General features: G+C 39.6%; 1 protein-coding gene across 3 annotated transcripts in view; it reads left to right on the forward strand.

Moving 5' to 3' along the window:
• The window catches only part of col4a2 (collagen, type IV, alpha 2), a 115,885-nt gene that overhangs the window by 52,958 nt on the left and 38,287 nt on the right, over positions 1 to 24,640 (forward strand). For all 3 annotated transcript variants that reach the window (XM_079881649.1, XM_079881650.1, XM_079881651.1), the window contains exons 5-23: positions 11,624 to 11,758; positions 14,289 to 14,333; positions 14,592 to 14,708; positions 14,880 to 14,948; positions 15,038 to 15,073; positions 15,184 to 15,237; positions 16,021 to 16,056; positions 16,209 to 16,250; positions 16,351 to 16,419; positions 16,530 to 16,574; positions 17,108 to 17,161; positions 17,356 to 17,391; positions 17,474 to 17,518; positions 17,617 to 17,665; positions 18,409 to 18,519; positions 22,911 to 23,066; positions 23,625 to 23,696; positions 23,926 to 24,074; positions 24,177 to 24,249. In XM_079881649.1, the coding sequence (XP_079737775.1) occupies positions 11,624 to 11,758; positions 14,289 to 14,333; positions 14,592 to 14,708; positions 14,880 to 14,948; positions 15,038 to 15,073; positions 15,184 to 15,237; positions 16,021 to 16,056; positions 16,209 to 16,250; positions 16,351 to 16,419; positions 16,530 to 16,574; positions 17,108 to 17,161; positions 17,356 to 17,391; positions 17,474 to 17,518; positions 17,617 to 17,665; positions 18,409 to 18,519; positions 22,911 to 23,066; positions 23,625 to 23,696; positions 23,926 to 24,074; positions 24,177 to 24,249 (1,393 nt within the window). The remainder of the gene's footprint in view (positions 1 to 11,623; positions 11,759 to 14,288; positions 14,334 to 14,591; positions 14,709 to 14,879; positions 14,949 to 15,037; positions 15,074 to 15,183; positions 15,238 to 16,020; positions 16,057 to 16,208; positions 16,251 to 16,350; positions 16,420 to 16,529; positions 16,575 to 17,107; positions 17,162 to 17,355; positions 17,392 to 17,473; positions 17,519 to 17,616; positions 17,666 to 18,408; positions 18,520 to 22,910; positions 23,067 to 23,624; positions 23,697 to 23,925; positions 24,075 to 24,176; positions 24,250 to 24,640) is intronic.

Below are 24,640 nucleotides of genomic sequence, written 5' to 3' on the forward strand. Positions count from 1 at the left end.
TCTGAAATCCTGAAATCAAAAAAGAAAAGTCTTATGTATCAACTCTCTCGATGCCCTTCTCAGTCACTCAATAATGGTGAAGTACCTTCAACCGGCCCTGCTCAAAGTCATTGATTCTGCATCATCCATGGTTAAATAGCTCCATGTGAATGGCCTCAAAGTTTTAACTAAGTTCCAGATGTAGTCAATGGCCAAAATTTGTGAGACACTGGTGTGGGACAAGGGCCGAGTTTGTTTCAAGGTTGAGCAGTTTTACATTGCAATCATGGATGCTGCCATTGCTCTTCTGTGCGCCATTCATCACTTCCTAATCCTGTCCAGTAGGTGTCAGAAAAGTACTGTTTACATTGGTTTACCAACTGGCAATAAAACACCAGAAGAAGCAGGTGAACCTTTCCACCATCTACTGGACTGAAGTATGACACACTGGATTTGAAATGACATGAGGGTTAGTCAATTATGACAAACTTCACTTTTTGGTGAACTAAACGCTTAAATGTTCTCATAATATACATTGCACATAACCTAATTTCTCAAAGAGTCTGAAAACGGTTCGTTTGAAGATTCAGTTTCTCTAAATCCCTCCTTGCTGCCAGCCTACTCTGCTCTGATTGGTCTATCGCTTACAGCACGAGTCGGAAACCAAATGCCTATTATCATATCTAAATTTCAGCTCCGGAGGCTTCCTCAGTGCTCTATTCGCAGTAATTTGAACGATGGCGTTGGTTTTTGCGTGGTTTCAGCGTGAGTCCTCCTCCTTTTGAAGTGCATGAAAAGTGTATTTGCAGTGCTGAAAACAGAATCTTCTTGACATTTCAACAACACAAACCAAGCTTGTCCAGGCCTCAGCAACAGCTACAGTGTTTGAGGGCAGGTCAAAGTAGATATCATGCACAGGTAGCCAAGGAAGACATAGACTGGCATTATGCAAATTTGGGTTACACTTTATTTTAAGGTGTCATTGTTACAGTGTAATTATATATTTAAGTACTGTGTAATATTAAGGAACTACATGTACTTACTATAGGGTTAGGGTAGGATTAGGATTTGGTTGAGGGTTAATTGCATGTAATTATGCATCATTTACTGTTATTACTATGGTAAGTACATGTAACATATGTAACAAAGACACTGTAAAATAAAGTGTTACCCAGTTTTGTTACAGGAAGTGAGAATGGGATTGCTGACGACTCATTTCAGCAGTTCAGAATATATTATATATTTTAGGAGACAATAACTTTGTTTGTCTTGCATTTTGATCATTAAAACTTAGCTGACTTTTTACATTCTCTAGCAGCTATATTATACACTTCATGAAAGGTAATATTCGTTAAAAAAAATAATAATAAAAAAAAAAAAATATATATATATATATATATATATATATATATATATATATATATATATATATATATATATAAACATATATAGCCTATATATATATATATATTTTTTTTTTTTTAGTTACAGTATAAAATAATCCCCCTCAAAAAGGAGATGAACCAACATGTGATAAATGTCCTTCTGAAGAACTGTGTCTGTGAGCTGTATTCTGTGGCAAAAGTTGAATAAGAACATGAAGCACACGATTCAGTTCAATCTGTGAGCATTCATGACACTACCTTTGACCCGTAACCCTTGGCCTAAAGCTCCAAAGTGACTCAATTGGAATCAGATCTAGGAGGATTTTCCCATCATCCAAGCACACTGACCTGCACGTCCTGGCCTTAAGAATGTTTATTTGTTTGTGTTTTAGAGGGTAAAAGTCACTTTTTGGTCTTATTTCCCATAGGTTTTTTTTTTGTTGTTGTTAAAGGGCTTTCCTGAATGCTCCCCATGGAGATTAAGCACTCAGAGCAGATTTAAATGTATGGTCTTTTGGCACAGCAGCCATTAATAGCAGAGATGCTTTCCATTTTTGTTCATTCTGTTTTAATACTAGAATGACCCTTTAAATGACACATAAACAGCATCAGCAAAATATGTAAATGTTAAACATTCAGTGGTGGACTGTGAATTCATAATGCCATGGGAACAGAGTTTTAATTGAGCTATTTTTTTTTTACTCAATGGACTCCCAAAGAGCTCAGCATGACTGTATTTGGGTCTGCATGTGTGTATACAATTCTGTTGGCATGGCATTGTGTGCACAGTGCACACACACACATAGATGCACATGGAGGTCTGGACTTCCTCACACTATTTCACCAGCTCTCTCTCTCTCTCTCTCTCTCTCTCTCTCTCTCTCTCTCTCTCTCTCTCTCTCTCTCTCTCTCTCTCTCTCTCTCTCTCTCTCTCTCTCTCTCTCTCTCTCTCGCCCAGTCTGTCTGTGTGTTTACTGGCACCCATTAGGGGAAGTTGAGAGAATGAAGCTCACATTTACCTTTTAAAGCCTAAGACAGTGTGCTGGGCAGAATTCTGGGTAAGTACCTCACTGTACAGCCGGCTGAGTTCACTCTCAGGTTCACATCTTCATGAAATTTATTTGCTATACCCTTTGATCATGCTGAAATATGTTCTACCCTCAGCCAAAACATCTAACCAAAGAATTGTATCTGATTTGTTGAGTCAGATGTCACCTCACTGGCATGACATCACTAACATGCTTCGCATTACATGACCTGCCCACTGTTTACTTTGTGTGGATCTGCACTTCACTAATGACGTTATTCTTTATTAGATACCTTACATCAGTGCTTAGTATCCAAATGACACGAGACTAACTGATATGTCAAACAAATGAAAAGAAATTTAAACAACAGTCCCAAGTCATTATACAGTAATTGCGTAAAGGCACACACAAGGATTTGAATCTTTTAAATGCCAAGTCTTCTGGCATCTGCCTCTCTCTTGTATAAATACATCCACAGTCACTGGACCTTCCCAATGATGGGAAACAGTGAGGGTTGGTAAAGAGGTACTCAGTAGCTGGGATTGCGTCCAGCCATGTGCCTCTGATGCTGCTTCTGTGCAGACTCAAATTGTGGAGAAAAAAATATTAAGTATTTTTGAGATTTTCAGAGATGGATGACTGCACATTATTTAAACAGTGCAGACATTGCTGATTATATTTGTGGAACAAATATTTGAAAAGTTTTTCTGACCCTGCATCCTAGCTTTGCTCAAGTTTGAGACCTTGATAAAAACATAACAGCAATGCAAGGCCAATATAAACAAATATTTCACTCAGTAATAAACATTCAATCATAATTTACTCGCCTTCATATCAATCCAAACCAGTATGACCTTCGTTCTTCTGTAAAACACAAAACCAAACTCCATAAAATGGCAGTACACCTCACTTTTTAACACTTAATAAAGCACTCAAGAGTGTCAGCAAAAAAAAAGTGCATGTGGCTTGCTGAACATTTTAAAGTTTTGATGAAAAATAGTATTTTTTAATACAATCATGCAGCGCTTGACACTCCAGTCCAATATTTCCACCATCTGCTGGACTGGATTTGAAAGGACTAGAGGGTTAGTCAATTATGACAAACTATTTTGGTGAACTTCTTCATAGCTAGCTGTCAACACCCAGAACATGAAGAATCATGAAGAACATGAAAAGTGTTAGTGGCAAAGAAGAAAAAAGAAGAAGATATATTTGGCTGGTGAATTTTGTCAGGCCATGCAGGTGATCATTTTGTTGTGGATAATTTGAATATGTGCGCTATTGCATGAGGGATCTCTGTCAGTAACGTTACTTATAGAAGTGAAAACGCATTTGTAGATAAAAATGGCCTCAGAGCACACAGCAAACCACATGAGAAAAGAGCACAATTTGTCTTGAACATCAAATTTGTATGTTTTATTTGATCTACTACCCTTATTTGGTTAGTATTTGGGTCATTTTCATATGACAAAATAAAATGAATTGCTTGATCCTTAAAACTCCCAATAGTGGCATGTCAGTGATTCAATCAATGTCATCAAAATCTCACTATTGCCAGGCAACCAAAGTTGGCAACCCTGACATTTCTGCTCAGGTGTCTGAAGGTTCAGTTTCCCAGAAGACGTAGTTCTACTTAGCAAAAACAAATATTAGAGGGAACATTACTGACCACCCAACCCAGTCCTACGAGACCCTCCGCACCTGCTCGAGTGATTCACGTTTAGCACATGATGATGATGTCACATGTACTCTCATGATAGGTAGTATATTATTTTTGCAGTTCATTTTGTTCTGGTCCTGCCTTAGACAATGTGTGAAAACAAAAAGGGCAAGTATAGACACCTGGAGTGCAGTCTTCTCATTCACTTTTTTTGTAATCAGGAAAAATGACTCATGTCCCCAGACAAATGTTCTTAGTTAAAAAAAACGTTTTTGCCTGTTAGCAGTTATATCTGTCTTGGGTGTTTTTAAAGGAATGTTATGGGTTTAATATAAGCTAGACACTATTTCTGTGTTCATGCTTGGCTGTATTACTGTGATGAACTTTCAATAGAATTCTATGGGTCAAGGCAATGCACTGTTCTCTTTGTTCGTTTCCCACAGCCGTGTTGTGGCCTCAAAGAGCTCTTGTGGGTAATTTGATCCAGGACTGGGGCTGGATCTATTCACTACTGCTTGGATTTCTGCCTTGGAACATAATATTACACAATCGTACAAGGGGGCGAGGACATTGAAATGATCATGGATTGCTGCAATTTTCTTCGAACGTTCTCATTTTGTGTTCCACTAAAAAAAAAACTAAAAAAAAAAACAGCATAAAGATTTAGAACAAATGAGGGCGAGTAAATTATGACAGATTTTTTTAACTATTCCTTTAGATATCTGGTAATATCACATTCAGTGGCATTTTTGCTCTGAGACCTTTCTGAACCTGCATTCCTACAGTATTCAGAGTGTATTTCTGATGCTCAGGCATTTGTCTGTGCTTCCTGCCTTTACTCTCCAGAGCGCTTCCCGTTTCCTGAGTCAACCTCTCAGATTAGAGCTACTGTTTGCAGCTGATTCAGAAACGTGTGACTTACAGCTCACTTGCAGCTCTGTGATGCTGCATTTACTTGATCAAAATAGTAAAACTGTAATTTTGTGAAATATTTTTTGTGAAAAATTATTAACATTTTAAATAACTGTTTTCTGTTTTAAAAAATCTCATTTATTCCTGTGGCGGCAAAGCTGTATTTTCAGCATCTTTACCCCAGTCTTCAGTGTCACATGACCCTTCAGAAATCATTATAATATGCTGATTTGCTGCTCAAGAAACATTTCTTATTATTAAATGTTGAAAACTTAGTGCTGCTTAATATTTTTTGTGAAATCTGTAATGCAATTTTTTCAGGATTCTTTGAATATAAAGTTCAAAAGAACAGCATTTATTTGAAATAGATATATTTTGTAACTTTATAAATGTCTTTACTGTTACTATTGATTGATTTAATGCAACCAGGCTGAATAAAAATATTAATTTTTATTTTTGTATTTTTTTTGTATTTTTTTTTACATGTATGTATTTGTATATACATATATAAATAAGGGTATTCTGTTTTTTTTTCACTGTCTGCTATTTCACATCACTCACACGCACATCATCTGTCTCCAGACCATTTTAAACATCTGCTCTAAATTCACTTTAGTTGGCCTATGAAGTCTAGTTTAATTTTTCATACTATGAACAGCAGACCAGAAGAAAGACCCTGGGCATTATGTGTGACGGTTCACATGTTCTACAGCACCAGTTCCAGCTGTGTCCCCTCTTGCATCAACCACATGTACCACAAGGCTTTACTAACTAGTACAGTGCATCATTCATACCAGAGGCGGTAGCAATCAAAGATGAAAGCTCTAAGCCATTTTAAGAGTTTGGGATATGACATCAAATTACCCATGTAATTCCCACATTAAATCTTGTTTTCAGAGAAATATAATTATTATTATTTTTAAACATAATAATTGTAAAAACAAAATAATTGTCAATTAGGAATAAGAAAATGTATAAAAAATTCCCTTTGAATTGCATTATTTCAAAATTTCTAAAGACAAGATTTAATATATTATGTAATTTTGTCTGTAAGCCAGTATTATCCTGCTATGAATCTTGCTTAGTTGCAGACAAATACATTAACATAAATGTCTGCCTCTTAATTTATTGCTATCCCAACTCCTCAACTCTTCCGTGTCTCCTGTTTTTTCCTGCAGATTGTTGTGTGATGAGGTAATGGAGGAGGTGAGGAGACACTTAACCCTTCAAATGTGGCATTACTGTTACACTCAGTGAAGACACGGGGGGGTTGCATGGGAAACATGGAAAGTTCGAGAAGGATTGAATTTAGTTAAGGCCAACAAGATCAGTAGATTAAATAACAGAATTTAAACTAATTTTTCTTGGAGAGACATGCAGAGAAATGAAAGGAATGACAAAACAAAAGACAGGAGATTTATGCAGAGAGGAAACAATGGTGTGGGGCAGAAGCAGAGGGTAAGAGAAACAGGAAATGACCTTTACTTTTAGGGCTCCACTCTGAATTGGAGAACCCTGGGAGAGTTTCACTCTCACCTGGCAAACCCAGGAGCTGTCAGTGCTAATGAACTAATGGCTAATTGCTTATTTCCTCCTCACACAAATGTACACTTAGGGCCATGTCTGTTTGTATTTTTCTAAATATATTAAGGGCCATTCAGCAGCACTCTCCCATTCCTCTGGTTCTCCTTTGTTTCCTTAGAGTTTTTAGACTTGTTTTGCCCGATTTCAGACTCTTGTCTTCCCCCTTTACACACAGCTGAACTTTAAAGGACAAGTGCGCTGATTTTTAACCAGCTTTCAAATAAAGATTTTGCCATCATTTACTCATGTCATTCTTAACACCAAACTTCTGTTCAAACTAATGTTCTTTTTGTTGGCTTGCTTTTTATTTTTCTTGACAACAAAATATGTTTTTTGAAGAATTTACTGGCCACTCTTTTCTATATAATGAAAGTGAATAGGGACAAAATGTCAAAAAGGTGCCAATATAGCCTCTATATGACCTGTGCACTATAATCCAAATCTGCTAAAGCCTTGCTATAGCCTTGTGATAGCACTGTCTACTGAACAAACAGATTTAACTCTAAATTAAATATTTTGACATCAAACCTGGCATGATGCAACTAAAAGTACCATATTTAAGATATATTTTTCAAGTGAATTCACGATTTTAAGTTTATTATTTTAAGTTTATTTTATCAAATAATGACTGTCTATCATCACACAACTTCAACTATTGTATGTCTTCAGAAGATTTGGAGGACTTCACAGTGCACAGTGACAGCTCCAATCACATTCACTTCCATTATATGAAAAAAGGCAAAAAGGTTATTCTTGAAAATTTCACTGTTTGTGTTGCCAGAAAAGAAAAAAAAAAAGACTTTGAGGAGGAAAAAAGGAGTTTGGAATGTCATCACGGAGCATATCCCTTAACTATGTTAACTATCCCTTTACATAATTCGCCCAAAAATGAAGATTTTGCCATCATTTTCTCACTATAATTATTCATGTCAACTCTTGTTTTTGGTTTGTTGTCAGTTCTGAGTTGTGCCGCTCACTCCTCATTAGCATCTGCACTGGTAGGATGGGACAGGACAGAAATGAGTATTGATGAGTAATGAGTATTCACAGTTGAAGGTTGAAGGACGTTTGATCTTAAAGCAATGCCAGATGATGGTGAAAAAAAAAAGTTTCAAAGACCCTAAATCTACCTTTGTAGAGTTAATAAGAGACATTGGCTTCATCTGACTGTGTTTATGCTGGTGTGTGGAAGGTTATGGCTCCACCCAAACACATGCTTGTACGCTTTCACGCTAATCTGCGATTGATAGGACTTGGGCCAAGAAGATTTTCATCTGAGTGCGTTTGCTGTGTGCCAGGAATTGATCTCAGATTTAAGTACCGCAGACTGCCAGTGCTCATGCTTGTCTATCATCGTTACTGGCTCATTTCACCAAATGTACACCTTGTAAAGAGCATTCCCAGTTCCATTACTGCCAAGGCCTCATGACATACAGTACATTACTAATCAAAAGTTTGAGGTTGGTGAGATTTTGAGTTTTTATTGTGTTTGAAAGAAGCATCTTATGCTCACCAAGGCTACATTTATTTGATCAAATATACAGTAATATTGTGTGAATATTATTACATTTAAAATGAATTTCCTTTCTATTTGAATGTAGTCTACAATGTAATTTATTGCATTGGTGGCAAAGCTGTATTTTCAGCATCATTACTCCAGCCTTCAGTGTCACATGGTCCTTCAGAAATCATTCTAATATGATTTGATGTTCAAGAAACATTTTTTTTTATTATAATTTAATAGATTTAGTTTTAATTTTAGATAAATTGTATGAACTAAACAGCTCTTAAACATACTTTATTACTAGAAAAAATGAAATAACCTATGAATCATGAAAGTATTATGTAATCGTTTAAGAAATTTCCCCTGATATAGAACCTTTTTGGCATGTAGGCTCTTTAAAATTGAGTCAAAAACCCTAGGGTTCTATATAGAACCCCATTGAACTTTTTTTTTCTATGAGGGCCGTGAATAACTACGCATGAGTTTCAAGAGAGACCACTACTGAAAGAACTTTTTCTATTTGTTATGTTACTATTTTTTTTTTTTTTTTTTTTTTGTAAGTTTGCTGGTTCTGTGGGGAACAGCAGTTTGGTTTTCCCCTGTTGAGCAGAACAGAAAATGGGTCAAGGAATCAGGAAGACACATAGTAGGGGACAGGACGTTTGATGGCCAGCAGGGTATTGACCTGGTTCCTGGTGACGGCCCAGGAAATAACAAATCTCATGTATTTGATCTCTTATACCTTAAAGGCTTTGCATCTGGGCACAAATACAAAGCTTTTTCTGAAGAATAAAAAAAGGCTGTGGCCATGGAGTAATGTTATTTTAGTAAACTTTGTTATATTTTCATTGACTGTGACTTGCAGATAGACTAAGCCCAGATATGTTAATGCTTTATTTAGCTAAAAACAGATAATATGTCTGCACAAAGCATATCAAGGACATGAAAGGGTGAAAACATGCGCTGGAGGGCATTACACAGGATGTTTATATTTACTTTAAAAAACAACAGCGATCATGTGATTTCCTGGGTCGTTGCTAGGTTTGTAGGGGTGTAGTCGTTGCTAGGTTTGTAGGGGTGTAGTCGTTGCTAGGTTTGTAGGGGTGTAGGGTGATTTCTAGGATGTGACTACCACATGTCAAAACAACAAATCATAGACTTCAAGTGGAGGGTAGGACATCATATTTAATGGGCCATATATTTGATGAATTTTGGGGATGTGTAAAATAAATTTGGCAGAAAGGGTCAAGTAAACATTTGGTTCTTGAGAAAGAAGGGATTTTTCTGGATAATACAACAGCTAAATAACGAGCCGCTTAAAACTATATGGGCTATTGTTTGTCTACGTAAGGACTTGTGGTCCTCTCTAGCCATTATCTCACTGTAAGGCAGTAATTCACTGTGGAGTCTGAGTAGTCTGAGACTATATACTGTATATATATCACATACATATCATGTTGACTCTTTGCACAGTCAAGTCAGATGTTTAAGGTCTTTGGATGATCTCAACCTGAAAAATCCAGCATTGCTGGTCACCAACATAAGGTATGTTTTGCATGTTGCTTCATGGGCTGCTGGTTTGCTGGAGTCAAGTCAAGTCAAGTCATCTTCATTTATATAGCGCTTTTCACAATGTAGAATAGATTGTTTCAAAGCAGCTTTACAGAGATAAGCGTATAATTTAAGGTAACAGAGATTGTTTTGGCTTTATAGCGGTTCTTTAATAAAGTTATTTTCCAGCTAAAGTTAGTTTTGATTGATTCGCTTCCGTCGCAACGATCATTTGTTATTAAATTAGGGGCCGCTAAGACGACACCATTCTCTCTACACAGACTTTAAACGCGATCCTGTGAGAAACGCTGATGGTGTTCACAGGCGCATTAAGAATTGGTTCTATAGTTATGTGCGTTTCAATATATGTGCGCAGGTTTGGAATTCCCTTAAACCAAGCCTAAACAAAGTACTGGTCTTTCCTTATAAATTTTGATACAGAATTTTATTTTGTCACTTGGGGGTAGGTACGCAAAACGAATTTTACCAACGACGCTTTATCTGTAGAGTGGTAAAGGCATCCTCCATAGGGAGAGACTAGTTGGCACTTCAGCACTGCGTTGTCATCGCCTAAACACAGTTTACATACTTACTCTACGAACTAACTCCATGAACATGGAAAACAGCAAAAAATGAACCAGCGCCGAAGTCCAGTTACTTCTCAACCTTTATGCTACGGAGCTGTTAACATTATTGAATGTTGCGCTTAAATGACGTCTCTGTCAGCCGGCTTACGTCACTTCAAGCTTCCTACTGGCTTTGCGAATGCAACCAGGAAATGGCCCTAGGGGAACATTTAGTTCTCGGGGGAACGCCCTGGTGGCTAGTCCCTATAACTGCGTTCCTATAACTGTGAAAGACCCTATAGAACCTTTATTTTGTGAGTGTATACAGAGCTTTATGAAGAAACACTGTTCACTGTAGACTATCTTAGACCTCCATACTTACCATGCAAAGCTCAATCAATGACTTCATCAAGTCTCTTTCTCAAATAATCAGCACTCTACCCAGATGCTACTAATCTGAAATGTTTTTTGATGCTCTGTTGATGTGGATGTGCTTTGTGTGGATGACATCCAGTACATGGCACTGTCTTTGATCAGACGGAGTCTTGCACTCTTAACAGGGTCTCAGATCAGTTGGCTGACTGTGGATTAGGGGTAGAGCAGGGGGTTTAAGTGTGCATGAGAGTGTGCAGGGCGTCTGTTTATCAATCTATCCCATCAGAGTAGAACACGGTTTGTTCACTGGATTTAAGTTCTTACCCACACAAATCTCTAGACATGAACACAAACACAATCTTGTTTCATTGCCATTTTCCATTTAATTGCATTTACAGTTTGCTTTGATTTGGAGCAGACAAATCTACAGATCATAGGGCAGACTACAAATCACATATCTAATATCATAGTTCTACAGTTTGACTAATACATGTTTCATCTCCTGAATGAATTCAGATCAAGTTAAGGAACAACACATGTTTTAAACTAAGAACTCAACATGTGTAGGCCTACTCCACAATTTATCATACACTCATATATGCAGTGTGGTGTTGGAAGCACTGGATGGTGCTAGAGCTTTTCAATGTGTTATAAAAAAATATTCATATTTTTATTCATACAAAGTGTTATGTGGCCACCTGGTGGGCATGTTTTGAAATGTAAAAGCTGTCTGGGTTGTGTTCTAAATTAAATATACTAGTTCACTTACTACTTGCAGTTTGCACTGTATACTGTGTACGATTAAAAGGTATTTGAAACAAAATGCATTATGCATTTTTGCAACATTCCATACTAATGTTTAATGCATGTGAGAAACTACTTTGTGGTCTTAAGTGTAAATGAGGTTTACACATTACTGTGTATATATATATTTTATTTTATTTTATTTTATTTTTTGTTTTTATTTTTTATGATATAACTTGTATATTATGTTCTAAAACTTAAGATTGCTCCTTGTAAATGTACCTCTTCTATATGTAATTTAAACTAATTGTGTTACCTCTGTATGTGAACTGCAGGGATTGCCTGGACCCCTTGGTCCCCAGGGCCCCACAGGCCCTAATGGGCGACAAGGTGACACTGGTCTCCAGGGCTCTAAAGGAGAGAAGGGAGACCATGGCAAAGGAGGCATTATGGGTCCAAAAGGAAGTGTGGTGAGTCTCTCTGTCCTGCTCTCTATTTCTGCTGTTATGTAAGGACTTAGTAAAATGCTTTTTAAAATACAATAGGTTTAGAGTTTAAGCTGCCTTTTCACTATCTCCGAAATTCATGTACTATTGTTACTTTTTTTTTTTTTTGCAATTGCAATGAACTTTCAAATTGGCCGTGCAGAAGCCGTTACCCTCATTTATTCACCATGGTAAAATGAATGAATAGTGAATGAATGAAAGCAAATCAATTTAAATAATGATGTAATAATTATAAAACGATTTTTTTCAGACATAAGTATCCATATCTCCCCATTTTACAGGAATAGTGTTTAAAGAATAACATTTTCTGGTAGTTGGTAGTTCTCACCTTGCGCTCTTATTTTTGATTAGATTACATCACATTCAGTCTGTTGGTCGCATAGGCTCTTGTGAATGTGCATCAACTTAAAAATGAATACTTTCAAGAGTTACCGAAATCATTTACATTAAAGCAACACTATAAGGAACATTTTTTACCTTAAAATAATGTTTCCAAAATCGTATCAGTGGTTCATCAAGTCATAACAGGGTGAAAGGCACTTCTGGATTCGCTTTGCAGCCCTATATCTGCTAGAACCACACCATGCAAGTTTGCCAAACCGGGTCGCGTTTCTGTAGTTCGAATGAGACATGAGAAAACTACAAATTTGACTTGCTTTACGTCAAGCGTTACAATAGTCATTATTTAGTTTTCCTTTGTTTCTGATGTCGCAATACATCATACTTTCATGAAATCATGCAACATAATCTACATTGTCAGTGGACATCGTTCATTCCAAAGCCGGTGCTAGATAAACAGCGAGTGTGCGTGCGACAGTAGACTGCGGGCGGCGAAATTATTTACGACAGCGGTAATGGACAATTCCGCTTCCAACCTGTAGGGCGACCGAAGAGGAAAAGTTCCTTAGTGTTGCTTTAATTATTTCCCTAGTGTTGCCAGCCAGCACCAGCACCAGCATTTTTTTATTTTTTTATTTTTTTTATCATTTTCACAAACTTTCATTGCCCCCAGAATATTTTTGTTGTATGAATATCATGCAAAACATTTGATTCTAGCTTAATGCATTCTTTTTTATCAACTCTTGCAAGAGGGTACATTTCATAAAAAAAATAAAACATTTTGACCAAAAAGCTGAGAAAATCATGTTTTGGTCAAAGACTAAAGCCCAATTTATACTTCTGTGTCGAACTCATGCCGTAGCTACGTCGTAGGCTATGTACAGCGTGCGTACTCCGTCAATGACTGGGAAGCGTTGTGTCATAAATGGCGGGAAAAGAGTGAAAAGAATATACTTTAGTGAAAACATAATTTTCTCGGACACCTAATTAAATGTTAATTGCAATTAAATGAAAATATATAATTCTTTAAACTTAAATGCAGAGTGTCAGAGTTATGTTCAGTTTTGTTGTCATATTGTTCCTGTGTTTTTGCTTCTTTTTCAGGGTACGCTTACACGACAACAATGTACTAAAAATGGAATAGTTTTTCCTTTGTTTTTTGTGTATAAACAAAGGCAATGTCAAAACGATTCCCTTTCACAAGAATCCGCGGAATCGACAAAAAATGCTGTATTCTGCTGCCAGGCCAGTAGTTGGCGATGTGACTTTGTAAAGAAACACGTCCCTATAGACTGAACACGTAATACACATGCACATGACGTCACCATTTTCACAAATTTGTATTTTTGTAGTTTACAAAAAACTTGAAACCTGTTTTCAAAAGTTTGCATTTTCTGTCCCCCAAAATGCCGCTGACATAAATGAACAGCCAAAAAAGCATCTTTAGTTGAAAATGGTGATGTGTAAACAGCCCCTTAGTTTAGTCCCTGGTTAGTTGCCTTTGTTTCTGATTAGTTTCAACTGTGTCTCATCTAGTTACCTTTGTTGGCCCTGTGTATTTATAGCCCTGTGATTTTCACGTTTGTCCGTTTTCGTTTGCTTTCGTTCTTACTATTTATTCCCACAATCTCCTGTATATTTATGTTTAGTAAATAAAGCCTTGTTTGTTTTGGATTACCTTTTCGTCGTCTTCATCTACCACACGCATTACACAGTCAGCTTTAGAGTGCTTTTTTGACCTACCTACCTAATCTTTATATGTAATTTCATAATTACTTTTGCAGTTTTTTAAATATGGTGAAAGCGTGCTGCCGAATGTATTGACAAGCATTCATGGTAAACTAAAATATACTTTATTTATGTCCTTTTATTTAATTTATTTTATCTGAAAGTAATATACAGTATATATATATATATATATATATATATATATATATATATATATATATATATATATATATATATATATAAGATCTAATGTACACTAAGTGCACATTAAGTTCAATTAAGGATACTTCTTTTTTTAAGCCATTTTTGCCTTGTTGTACTTTATCATTCTGTTTAAAACATACTCAAGAGCAGTTCTGAGAGCGAGTTAAAAAGTGAAACTTCACATGAAAAAGTGAAATACTAATGTCTTTGGGTCTTTCTTTAGGGAATGGTGGGGGTTCCAGGGTTTGATGGAGCAGATGGTATTCCGGTAAGTATTTTGTTTATATCAACAATATTATGTTTAGATGTGTGAAGTGAAGCAGAGTTTTATAAAATCATAAAGCAACTGCAATATGACAAAAGATACCAATGTTAAATAAATAGTTCCTTTTATTAAAACTAATCACAGAAATAAACAAGTCTTCTAGTTCAAATATCATAAATACTTTTCCTTAGACTTCTAAATGCAGTTTTTATTGTGAGTTTTGGATTCACCAATTCTGGGTCATTGGTAATCTCTCATCAGGGCCACCCTGGTCCATCTGGGCCTCGTGGAAAACCAGGAGCTGATGGCTGTAATGGAACCCGGGGAGATTCTGGAATGCCGGGACTTCCAGGATTCAATGCTGGACCTGGAGTGAATGTATGAATGTTCATTTATTTGTGTGTCAGAGAGTGAATTATTGAGACAGAATCTATTCATAACTCACACATGACCCATCTAACCTATAATGATTTTATTTTCTCTCGCACTCTCTTTCAATTACTTTGTCTTTGTGTATTTGCCTATCTGTAACTTTTACCTTCTGTATAGGGTCGGCCAGGAATAAAGGGGGAGAAGGGTGACCCTTTGGAGCTGTGGGTCTATATGGAAAGATTCAAGGTAAGAGGAATTTTACTAGTTTAAATGCAGTTTACATCGATATATTTGGTTTAGGTTTCCTGTCACTTTTTCCCTTTTTCTGTTTACAGGGAGATATAGGGTTACCAGGTCTTCCAGGATTTTTGGTAAGTTTGACTTTCGTTATTCATCTTGTGATATCAGAAACTGAGCAATCAGGGATGAAAAGATGAAGGGACAGATGTGTTTTCTAAATCATCTAATTTCACTCTTACAGGGACCGTCTGGTAACCCAGGGTACAGTGGACTGCCAGGAAATCAAGGACCTTTGGTGAGTTAGTCATACAATAAAATTACTGAGTTTTTATTTGTTGAACTATTTGTCTATTTGTTGGATTTGTTGATCTGATAACACGAACGGTGGCGTGGAAAGTAGCTTTTGTCACCACCGACCCAAGTTGGAATCTGCTTTTTTCTGAATTAATTCTTCTCCTTTTTCTTATCACATATCAGCTAAAAAATTATTTTAATCAAAATGATATTCGAAAAGTGAAAATAAAGTGCCTAACGGGTATTTAATAGTGAGAATAAAGTGTTTAATGGGTTTTTAATTGGTATATAATTGTAATTGGATGTGATGTCCCTGCGTGACGTGCAGCTCATATTACCACACTCAAAACCATGGCTCCCTTCATGGACTTTCGAGGATACCTTTGCTGATCAACAGGTTCAATATGGTAGGAGTAGGAGTAGATTTAAGGGATAGGGACAAGTAATGTCTCAATAAGTCAGTATCCATTTATGATGTTAATGAAAATTATCATATACACTGAAAATGTTGTTATTATTGCATACTGTTTTATAATATACTACAATAGACTGAGGTGCAAAAAGTATCTGCCACTATTTGTACAGCATTCAACAACTATTTACGTTTATTGCAAAACTGCAAATAGCATCTATATTTGCATGTAGTGCAAAGAACGTACTGCCATTTTCACTTAGTTTAAATAGCATCTATCACTATTTGCACTTAGCATCTGCCATACAATTATACTGCTTGTTTTATTTCAAACCTACTATCTCTTCTTCTCACTGTATTATCTTTATTCAGGGTCCCTCTGGTAGTAAAGGTGTTAAAGGACAAAAGGTAATAAAACACAATATTTTGCTTATATAATATTTAGAGTTTTATATAAAAAAATTACATTCAAACAGATATATTTTTATGGCATCACAATCCAATCAAGTCACTTTGGTAAATGAACATCATGTTAATGTACATGTGTCGCCTCTATACAGGGTGAAAGCAGTAAACTATTAAAAGGATTCAAAGGAGAACCGGTAAGACAAATATTTAGTGTCATATATCACAGTGTCAGACTAATATTATTGTGTTTAATCTGCACTGTTAACCCATCTGAATTTCATATACTCACCTCAGGGGGACATTGGAGAGCCAGGCCCACCAGGAACTTACTCGCTGACAAGACCAAACATTACAGAATTGCAGGCAGGAAGAACATGATTTTAGTTTATTACAAATATTTTCTCTTAGGGGGAGAACATGATCTTGCTACTGTAATTATCATCTTCTGTTCATTTTTTGGTTTTCTTTAACAGGGTGAAAAGGGGCAGAAGGGTTATAAAGGTGAACCAGGAGATTTGGTAGGTTACGTTAGAGCTTTTTTGCACACAAATTTTCCATTTCTTCAACACAAGGATGTTCATGTTATATTTCTGGAATAGTCAGAAACAATAGAAGAAGACAAACCACTTATAGAAAAAATGGGAGAAATTGTAATGCTTAAAGGAGAACTCTGGTCAATTTTAATATTGAGCTCATTTTTTTGTACATTTGGAGTGCTGTCAATACAGAGAACAACGACAAAAATCGGTGTTGCCTACACCGTGTTATCCTCTTTTTAAAATTTGCACCCTGTTGACTTAATGGGGCAAGTTTTAAACCTGCTTTTAGCCTCTTAACATCCTTCATCACATTGATTTTATTGGTGATTTGAAATATGTTATTGAAATGTTGAAAATCTTGAGTTTAACAGATGGTCTTTCCTCATTCAAACAGATAAGAGCAGTATGTGACTTGCAAATAGCTGTCAATGTAACTAACCACTGAATGAACCAAAAGAGACTTGGCAATATCTTAATGATGATCTTTTTTTTGTTTGTTTTTTTTGTTTCAGGGATATACATCTACGAAAGGAGAGACTGGTGTGTCAGGGTTTCCGGGACAACGGGTATGATTGTTTAAGTGCTGAAATCTCTTTATTAACTATTAAATCAAAATGTGAAAACAACAACAACAACAAAAAAGCCCAACTGAGTTCATTTTGGTTTTTGAATGTGCACACATATTCAACCTTTATATATATATATATATATATATACACACATTTATATATAAAATGTAACCAATTACTATTAATTACAGGGAAACCCAGGATTAAATGGCTGGCCAGGACCGAGGGTATGCAATTTTGATCAATTTCCCAACAGTGCAAAGCATTTGTGTTTACTTAAACATTTCAAGTCTCTCTCCATTCCTACAGGGTGACACTGGACTACCAGGTTTCCCAGGAAATTCTGGCCGCAAGGTAATAAATTCATTTCTGGTTTAGTCCTACATCTTGTCATACCTTACCAATCAATCTGCATCATAAGTTGAATGACCAAAATTCATATCATTCAACAGGGAGAGAGAGGAGAACCCGGAGAGCTGATAGGAGGTTCAGATAATGGAGGTACTAAAAATAATGCACTGAGATTATCGCTGTTCAAAGGGGTCCTATTATGCTTTTTTTTTTTTACATTTTCAAATTTCTTTAGTGTGTATAATTGCTGTTTGATAATGAAAAAGGTCTGCAAAGTTTCAAAGCACAACGTCACTCCAAAAGGAGTCTATATCAGTTATTCTCTATATCAGTTATTCTCTATAAACGCTGTTTCTGATCTCCCTGAAGTGCCTCGATTGTAGTCTTGAGTTTTCTTCCGGAAAAGTCACAATATCCTCATTTAGATTAGTGAGGCATATGCAAAAAAAGGGTGGATGCCCGGTTGAGTTTTGATAGTAGTGTGTTGAAACTCGCGGATATGGTAAGGAGCGTGACATTTCTGAAACACCCTCTAATCGGTTGACCAATCACAACACACTGGTCCAGCTGACCAATCAAACCACAGTGCTCTTTTCGGAAGGAGGGGCTTCATAGAGACAGAAACTAAACAGAGCGTAACTGACAGACTGGGAAGAGAGGTGCTGCAATAATGTAAATGATGTGAAAAATAATATTTTTTGAACATTCAATCGTGAAAACCTATTCTAGTAGACCTCAAAAACAAAATCAAGACTTTAAAAAGGGCATAATAGGGCCCCTTAAATGTCTGGTATTTGAGTAGTCCTAATCTAACCTCCAATATACAGTCTAATGTTTCAATACATTCTTAATGTTTCTTTCTTTGCTTCTGTCTGTTTTTCTTGTTAATACAGTGGGTCCTCCAGGACCTCCAGGGGAGCGTGGCCAAAATGGAAATTATGGTTCTAAGGGTGTTAAAGGACAGCCAGGTCCCCCAGGACCCCCTCCCTCTGAACAACAACAAGGTATTTCATGACTGAGCCTTGTCTGACAGTTAAACACAGATAGTTCAATCTAAAATGGAAAAATGGAAATTCTGCCATTATTTATTCGCCCTCATGTTGCTTGCGAACTTGTAAGTCTTGTAAGTATGTAAACCTGTTGTCACAGAAACGTCTCGGTTACATATGGTAACCCTCGTTCCCTGAAGGAGGGAACAGAGACATACGTCGTGACCGGCGAAAAGGAATCTCGCCAGAGAAGCCAATTCACTTTGAGCGAAACCAAACGAGGCAATGTACACTGGAGTGTAATCACCCACAACAGCTGCTCCGCCACGCAGTGCGGTCACACAACGAGCAGCAGGTGCGATTGCACCTCAACTTTTTGCTGAGGAGCTGAGCCGATGACCTGGCTGTCCCAGCGGGCCGCAGCAGATGTGGCGATGGGACGGAACGTACGTTGTGACAGACGAATATGAATCCCTACCAAAGCGCCACAGCTGCTGACTCCATCCAGCACCCTGTACAAGCCGCTTACCCCTTCTTGCCGGGAAGGACATTAGGAGAAGGCTTACACAGAGTGTATCTGTCACTGTTGTTCTGTGATAACCCATATAATTAGATTATTGGATAACACTGGGAAAGCGTGCCCTTTCTGTTAGGAAGGAGAATGCTGCGAAACCCACATTCTTCGCCCAAGGAGTTATGTGGAGATATACATATGGACTAACCCAAAGGTTGTACTGCATATGAAATACTGGGTGACTTAGCTCAAGGGAAAGACACGGGCTTCCATTTAGGAGCAGCTGTGGAAGAATACACATATGGGATCCCTGCAGGGTCACACATAAGGGACCCAGCCTTGACCCGGTTCCCAAGGATTTAACGGATAAAGGCCTGTCACCGGATACTCCGCCACATCCGGGCCGAGGGTGTTGGAGGACTCAACAGGTTTTTCAAACTGGAGTAATAAGGGTGCACAGTAGGGTGCAGCAAGCCGACAGAGCCGGGCCTCTCAGTGCTTCTACCCGTTTAGGAGACCGGCTCTACACGTAGGCTATAATATCTAGCGAACGTGTTAGGTGTCGCCCAGCCCGCAGCTCTACAGATATTTGTTAGCGAGGCGCCACGTGCCAGCGCCCAGGAGGATGCAACGCCTCTTATGGAGTGAGCATGCAACCTGAGCGGGCAGGGCATGCCTTGTGCTTGGTAAGCCAAGGCGATGGCATCAACTATCCAGTGGGCCATCCTCTGCTTGGAGACAGTATTTCCCTTCTGCTAGCCACTGTAACAGACAAAGAGCTGGTCTGAGGTCCTGAGACTTTGAGTTCTGTCCACGTACAGACGCAGAGTGCGGACAGGACAAAGGCAGGGCTGGGTCTGCCTCCTCCAGGGGCAGCGCTTGCAGGTTCACCATCTGGTCCCAGAAGGGAGTGGTAGGAACCTTGGGCACATAGCCACCCGGCCTGAACTCTAGGCACGAATCGTCGTCCGAAAATGCCTGCAGGTCCCCTACCCTCTTGATAGAGGCCAGTGCAACCAGCAGCAAAGTCTTCATGAAGAGAAGCTTTAAGTCTGCTGATTGCAAAGGCTCAAAGGGAGCATCCTGGTGTGCTCGAAGCAGCAGGGAAAGGTCCCAAGAGGGTATAGAGGGGGCATGGACTCTATTGAACATATTCGGGGGTCCTCTCTGCAAGAAGAACACCACTCGACGAATAGGTTCCACTTCAAGGCATACGCACGTCTTGTAGATTGCGCCCGTGCTGAAGTGATGGTGTTAAGTACCTCTGGGGGTAAGTCACCTAGAACCTTGGCATCCCATCCAGGGACCACACATGGAGTTTCCAGAGGTCCGGACGCGGGTGTCATAGGGTGCCCCGTCTCAGAGTCAGAAGGTCCTTCCTCAGAGGAATGGGCCAGGGAGGAACTGTCACAAGGAGCATGAGTTCTGGGAACCAGAAAACAGTAAAACAGCTGGCAGTGGGAGGTCTCTGAGGAGGCAAACAGGTCTACCTGAGCCTCCCTGAACTCTCTCCAGATCAGCTGAACCGCCTGGACATGGAGTCGCTATTCTACCAGGAGCACAGCACGTGATAGCTCGTAGGCCACACGGTTGAGCACACTGGGGACAAACATGCCCCGAAGTGACCTCAGATGTTTCTGACTCCAGAGGAAGAGATGGCGGGCGAGTTGCGACATGCGACAGGAGCGTACACCACCTGATGTGCCAATGCAATTGGGGGCCCGTCCACACCTCTGACACTGCATGCCCGTTGTACGTGGCACCCCAGTCAGTGGCAGAGGCATCTGTGACACCTGTTCCAAGGGTAGCAGGAACGAGAGGTCTGACCACAGGCTGAAGGTCTGGCGGCATGCCGTTGTGATTGTCACCCGGTGAGTGCCGTGATGCCATGCCCATCTCGGGACTCGGCCGTGAAGCCAGTGCTGAAGCGGTCTCATATGGAGCAGTCCAAGCGGGGTTAACGCTGCTGCCGCTGCCATTCAGGAGCCTCTGAAAGAATTTCAGTGGGACTGCTGTCCTGCCTTTGAACGTATTCAGGAGGTTCAGCACCGACCAAGCGCGTTCCTCTGTGAGGTGCGCTGTCTGTGAGACCGAATCCAACTCCATACCGAGAAAAGAGATCCTCTGCACGGGGGAGAGTTTCCTCTTATCCCAGTTGACCTGAAGACCCAACTGGCTGAGGTGCTTGAGCACGAGGTCCCTGTGTTCGCATAACTGATCTCGAGAGTGTGCTAGTATGAGCCAGTCGTCGAGATAGTTGAGGATGCGAATGCCCTGTTCTCTCATGGGAACAAGTGCCCCCTCCGTGACTTTCGTGAAGAAACGGGGAGACAGGGACACCCCAAAGGGCAGGACCTTGTACTGATATGCTCGACCCTCGAATGCGAAGTGCAGAAACAGCCTGTGTCGAGGGAGAATCGAGACATGTAAGTACGCATTCTTCAGTCTGATCACTGCAAACCAATCTTGGAGACACAGAGACGCAGCTCGGGAGGCTCTCTCTGGGAGGCGGCCCGTAGCAGGGTCTGAGTGTGCTATGCAACACTTACCTGGTTCCACGGGGCAGGAGGACGCTTGGTTGCATTCTCGAACTGCACGCTGCTGCCCACTGGCGATAGAAGAGGCGGATGAGAGTGGTGAGGATTCTCTCCCCCCACTGCTCTCCGCGCCCTCTTCGGACCCAGAGATGGAAGAAACTTTTGACGCCAGCGGCAGAACACAAAAAAAAGGAAACTCAGGATTTACCACGGTCACCATCTCCCAAAGAGCAGTCCCATCCATCTCCGGGTCGCCCGTCCTAGGGCCGCATACCCCTGGCTTTGCTGCCCCTCTTGGCAGGGGCCTTGACGGACGGGGCGACCTGCCTGTGACTGGCTCCTCAGCGCCGCTTGGAAGGACGCTGCTGCTGCGGCACGGGAGCGAGGGCAGAAGCAGGAGGACGCCCCAGCGATGAGCAAACTGAGGGGCCGCATGCGATTGGGGTGGAGGCAGCAGCTGACCGCTGTGGCAGGATGTGATTAATCGCCTTAGTCTGCTTGAGGCTGGTCTGGGACACGGGGGAGTTAAGGAACCTGACTTTGTCAGTCTCCCTCATGTCAGCCAGACACAGCCACCATAGTGGACATCGCACGACCCACTTACCGCGCAGTTATCTTCGTCGCGCACAGGCTTTGTAAGCCTTGCCGGTTAAGTCCGACGAGTAATTACAGGCCCGGGAAGGGAGACACGGCTCTCTGCGCCAAGTGGAGTTAGGGCACAGTTGCATAGCAACGGCCCGCTCCACTGGTGGGACATGCATGTAATCCTTTGCCGCCCTGCCATCAAGGGTGGTGAGGGAGGAGGAGCCACCAGGGTGGTTTCTGGCAGCTCCTCATGCAAATCCGGGAAGAAAGGAACTGGGGTGGGTTGCTGTGAACAAGCGCGCGCCACCCCGAGAAACCAATCATCCAGCCTCGAGGGCTCGGGACACGGTGGAGGGTTCCACACGAGCCTGATCCTGTTGGCGGCCCGGGAAAGCATGACCATTTTTAAAAGTCTGTTGCGGTGCGTGCAGTAAGAGTTGTTTGCTTTTCGAATCAACAATGGAGTTTAAAAAAAATGATAGATGGGCCGACAACGAGGTTCAGGCTTTATTAAGCTTATATGCGGAGGACGAAATTCAGCGAGAACTGGAAAGTCACACGCAGTCCTACATCACCAGACTAATTTGCCTTATCTTCACAGTACTTAAGACCGCAATGGAAAAGCAGACAGCAATCGATCTGGGGGAAAAAAGTTCCTGGTAAAAAAGTTCCTAGGACAAATTGTTCCTGGTAATTTAGGTGGAAACACGGCTTTAGACATTACTTTAACCAAACTCTGTCTCTGATATGATTGTTTCTCTGATCCACAGTGGATCTGTGGGGTACAGAGGGACCACAGGGACCACAGGGACCAAAGGGAGGCAAAGGAGAAGCTGGAGAACCTGGTAATCCTGCCACTCAGCCTGGGCCGCCTGGCTCCGATGGGAGGCCTGGATTTCCGGGACCACCTGGACCCAAGGGATCATGTAAGTGTGATAAGTGTGATGCTAATAAAGAACTTTTGGAATACACACTACCATTTAAAAGTTTGTGGTCGGTAAGATTTTTTTATGTTTTTGAAAGTCTCACCAAGGCTCCATTTATTTAATCGAAAATGTTTTAAAATGTAATTTATTAATTTGATGCCAAAGCTGAAATTTCAGTATCATTTCTTCAGTCTTCAAATTCACATCATTCTTCAGAAATCATTCTAATATGATGATTTGCTGCTCAAGAAACATTTATCTTGCTTTAAACCATATCTGACCGTTCTTTTGAACAGTAGTGTATATAGTGTGTGTGTGTTGCAATTATTAAATATAATATTTTCCATTTGACATGCCTAGAAATTAATTGTAAAAAAAAAAAAAAAAAAAATCTGAAGATTTCAGTCTCTCCCCACTTGTATGACTATTGCTTAAAAAATTGCCCAGGATTATTGACTGTGATGACCAAAATGACTGTAATGGAAGTGATTTAATGTGACATTAAACTGAATTAATACTAAAGACTTTATTAAAAACTATGAATGTGTCTTTATACAGTGGAAGACTTCTTCAGAGGCCCAGCCGGACAACGTGGACGTCCAGGGAATGCAGGAAAAAAGGGACCAAAGGGTAAGATAAGTGAAAACAAAGTTGCTTTAAGTTTTTAATAAACTGCTAGGGTTATTTGCATGGCCAATATCAAGTCATGTTGTACAGGGCATTATGGGAATTTTTTTTTTTTTTTTTTTAGAGCAGGAACATAAATTATTCTATCTTCTCTACGAACATAGAAGGTGTTTGATATTTGTCAGTCTTTGCTAATCCTGTTAAATTGGTTATGTTTTTATCATTTGATCAGGTGATCATGGTCTGTGTGAATGCAGTGTAAAATCCCAGCCTGGCCTTATGGGCCCTCCTGGTGATGCTGGGGACCCTGGAATGGCAGGGGAGTGGGGTCAGAAGGGTGTTCAGGGAGACGCAGGACCCAAAGGTGTCGATGGTGTACTTGTAAGTAGACATACACCATGCCTTGATGTCATGCCTTGTTAAGGTTACAAGGTATATGAAATCTTTACATTAGCCAATTAAATCGATTTTTGCGATTTACAGGGTCATCATGGTGCTAGAGGATTATCTGGACCCAAAGGCAGAAAAGGAGAGATGAGAGAAGCTAAACAGAAAGGTGCAATAGTCATCTGTTATATGTTCAGGAAACAAACAGAAAAGTATATTGTCGCTGTCGGACAGTAACCTCCATATTTCTGTATTTCATCACTTTTATTAAAAAAAGATCATTACTATTGGTCACCCTTTACTTCTGTATGTGGGTTTTGCAAGTATTTAACAAAAGAAAAGTATTAAAAAGAGCTTTTGGCTAAACCTCATAACTCCATTGGCTCCTAAAACTGTAGAAAAACCTCATACCTCCACTCCGCCTCAATTTTGAATGTGTCGCACATGTTTAGACTGTCTCTGCTTGTTTGCAATGCAGGGGTAAATAATGAACTGGTTCTTTAAATAAGTACAAGTAAATTTTCTTTACTCAAGAAACACAATATATAAAGGCTAAAGTT

This window comes from Squalius cephalus (assembly GCF_949319135.1).
Source record: "Squalius cephalus genome assembly, chromosome: 9".
NCBI classification, from domain to species: domain Eukaryota; kingdom Metazoa; phylum Chordata; class Actinopteri; order Cypriniformes; family Leuciscidae; genus Squalius; species Squalius cephalus.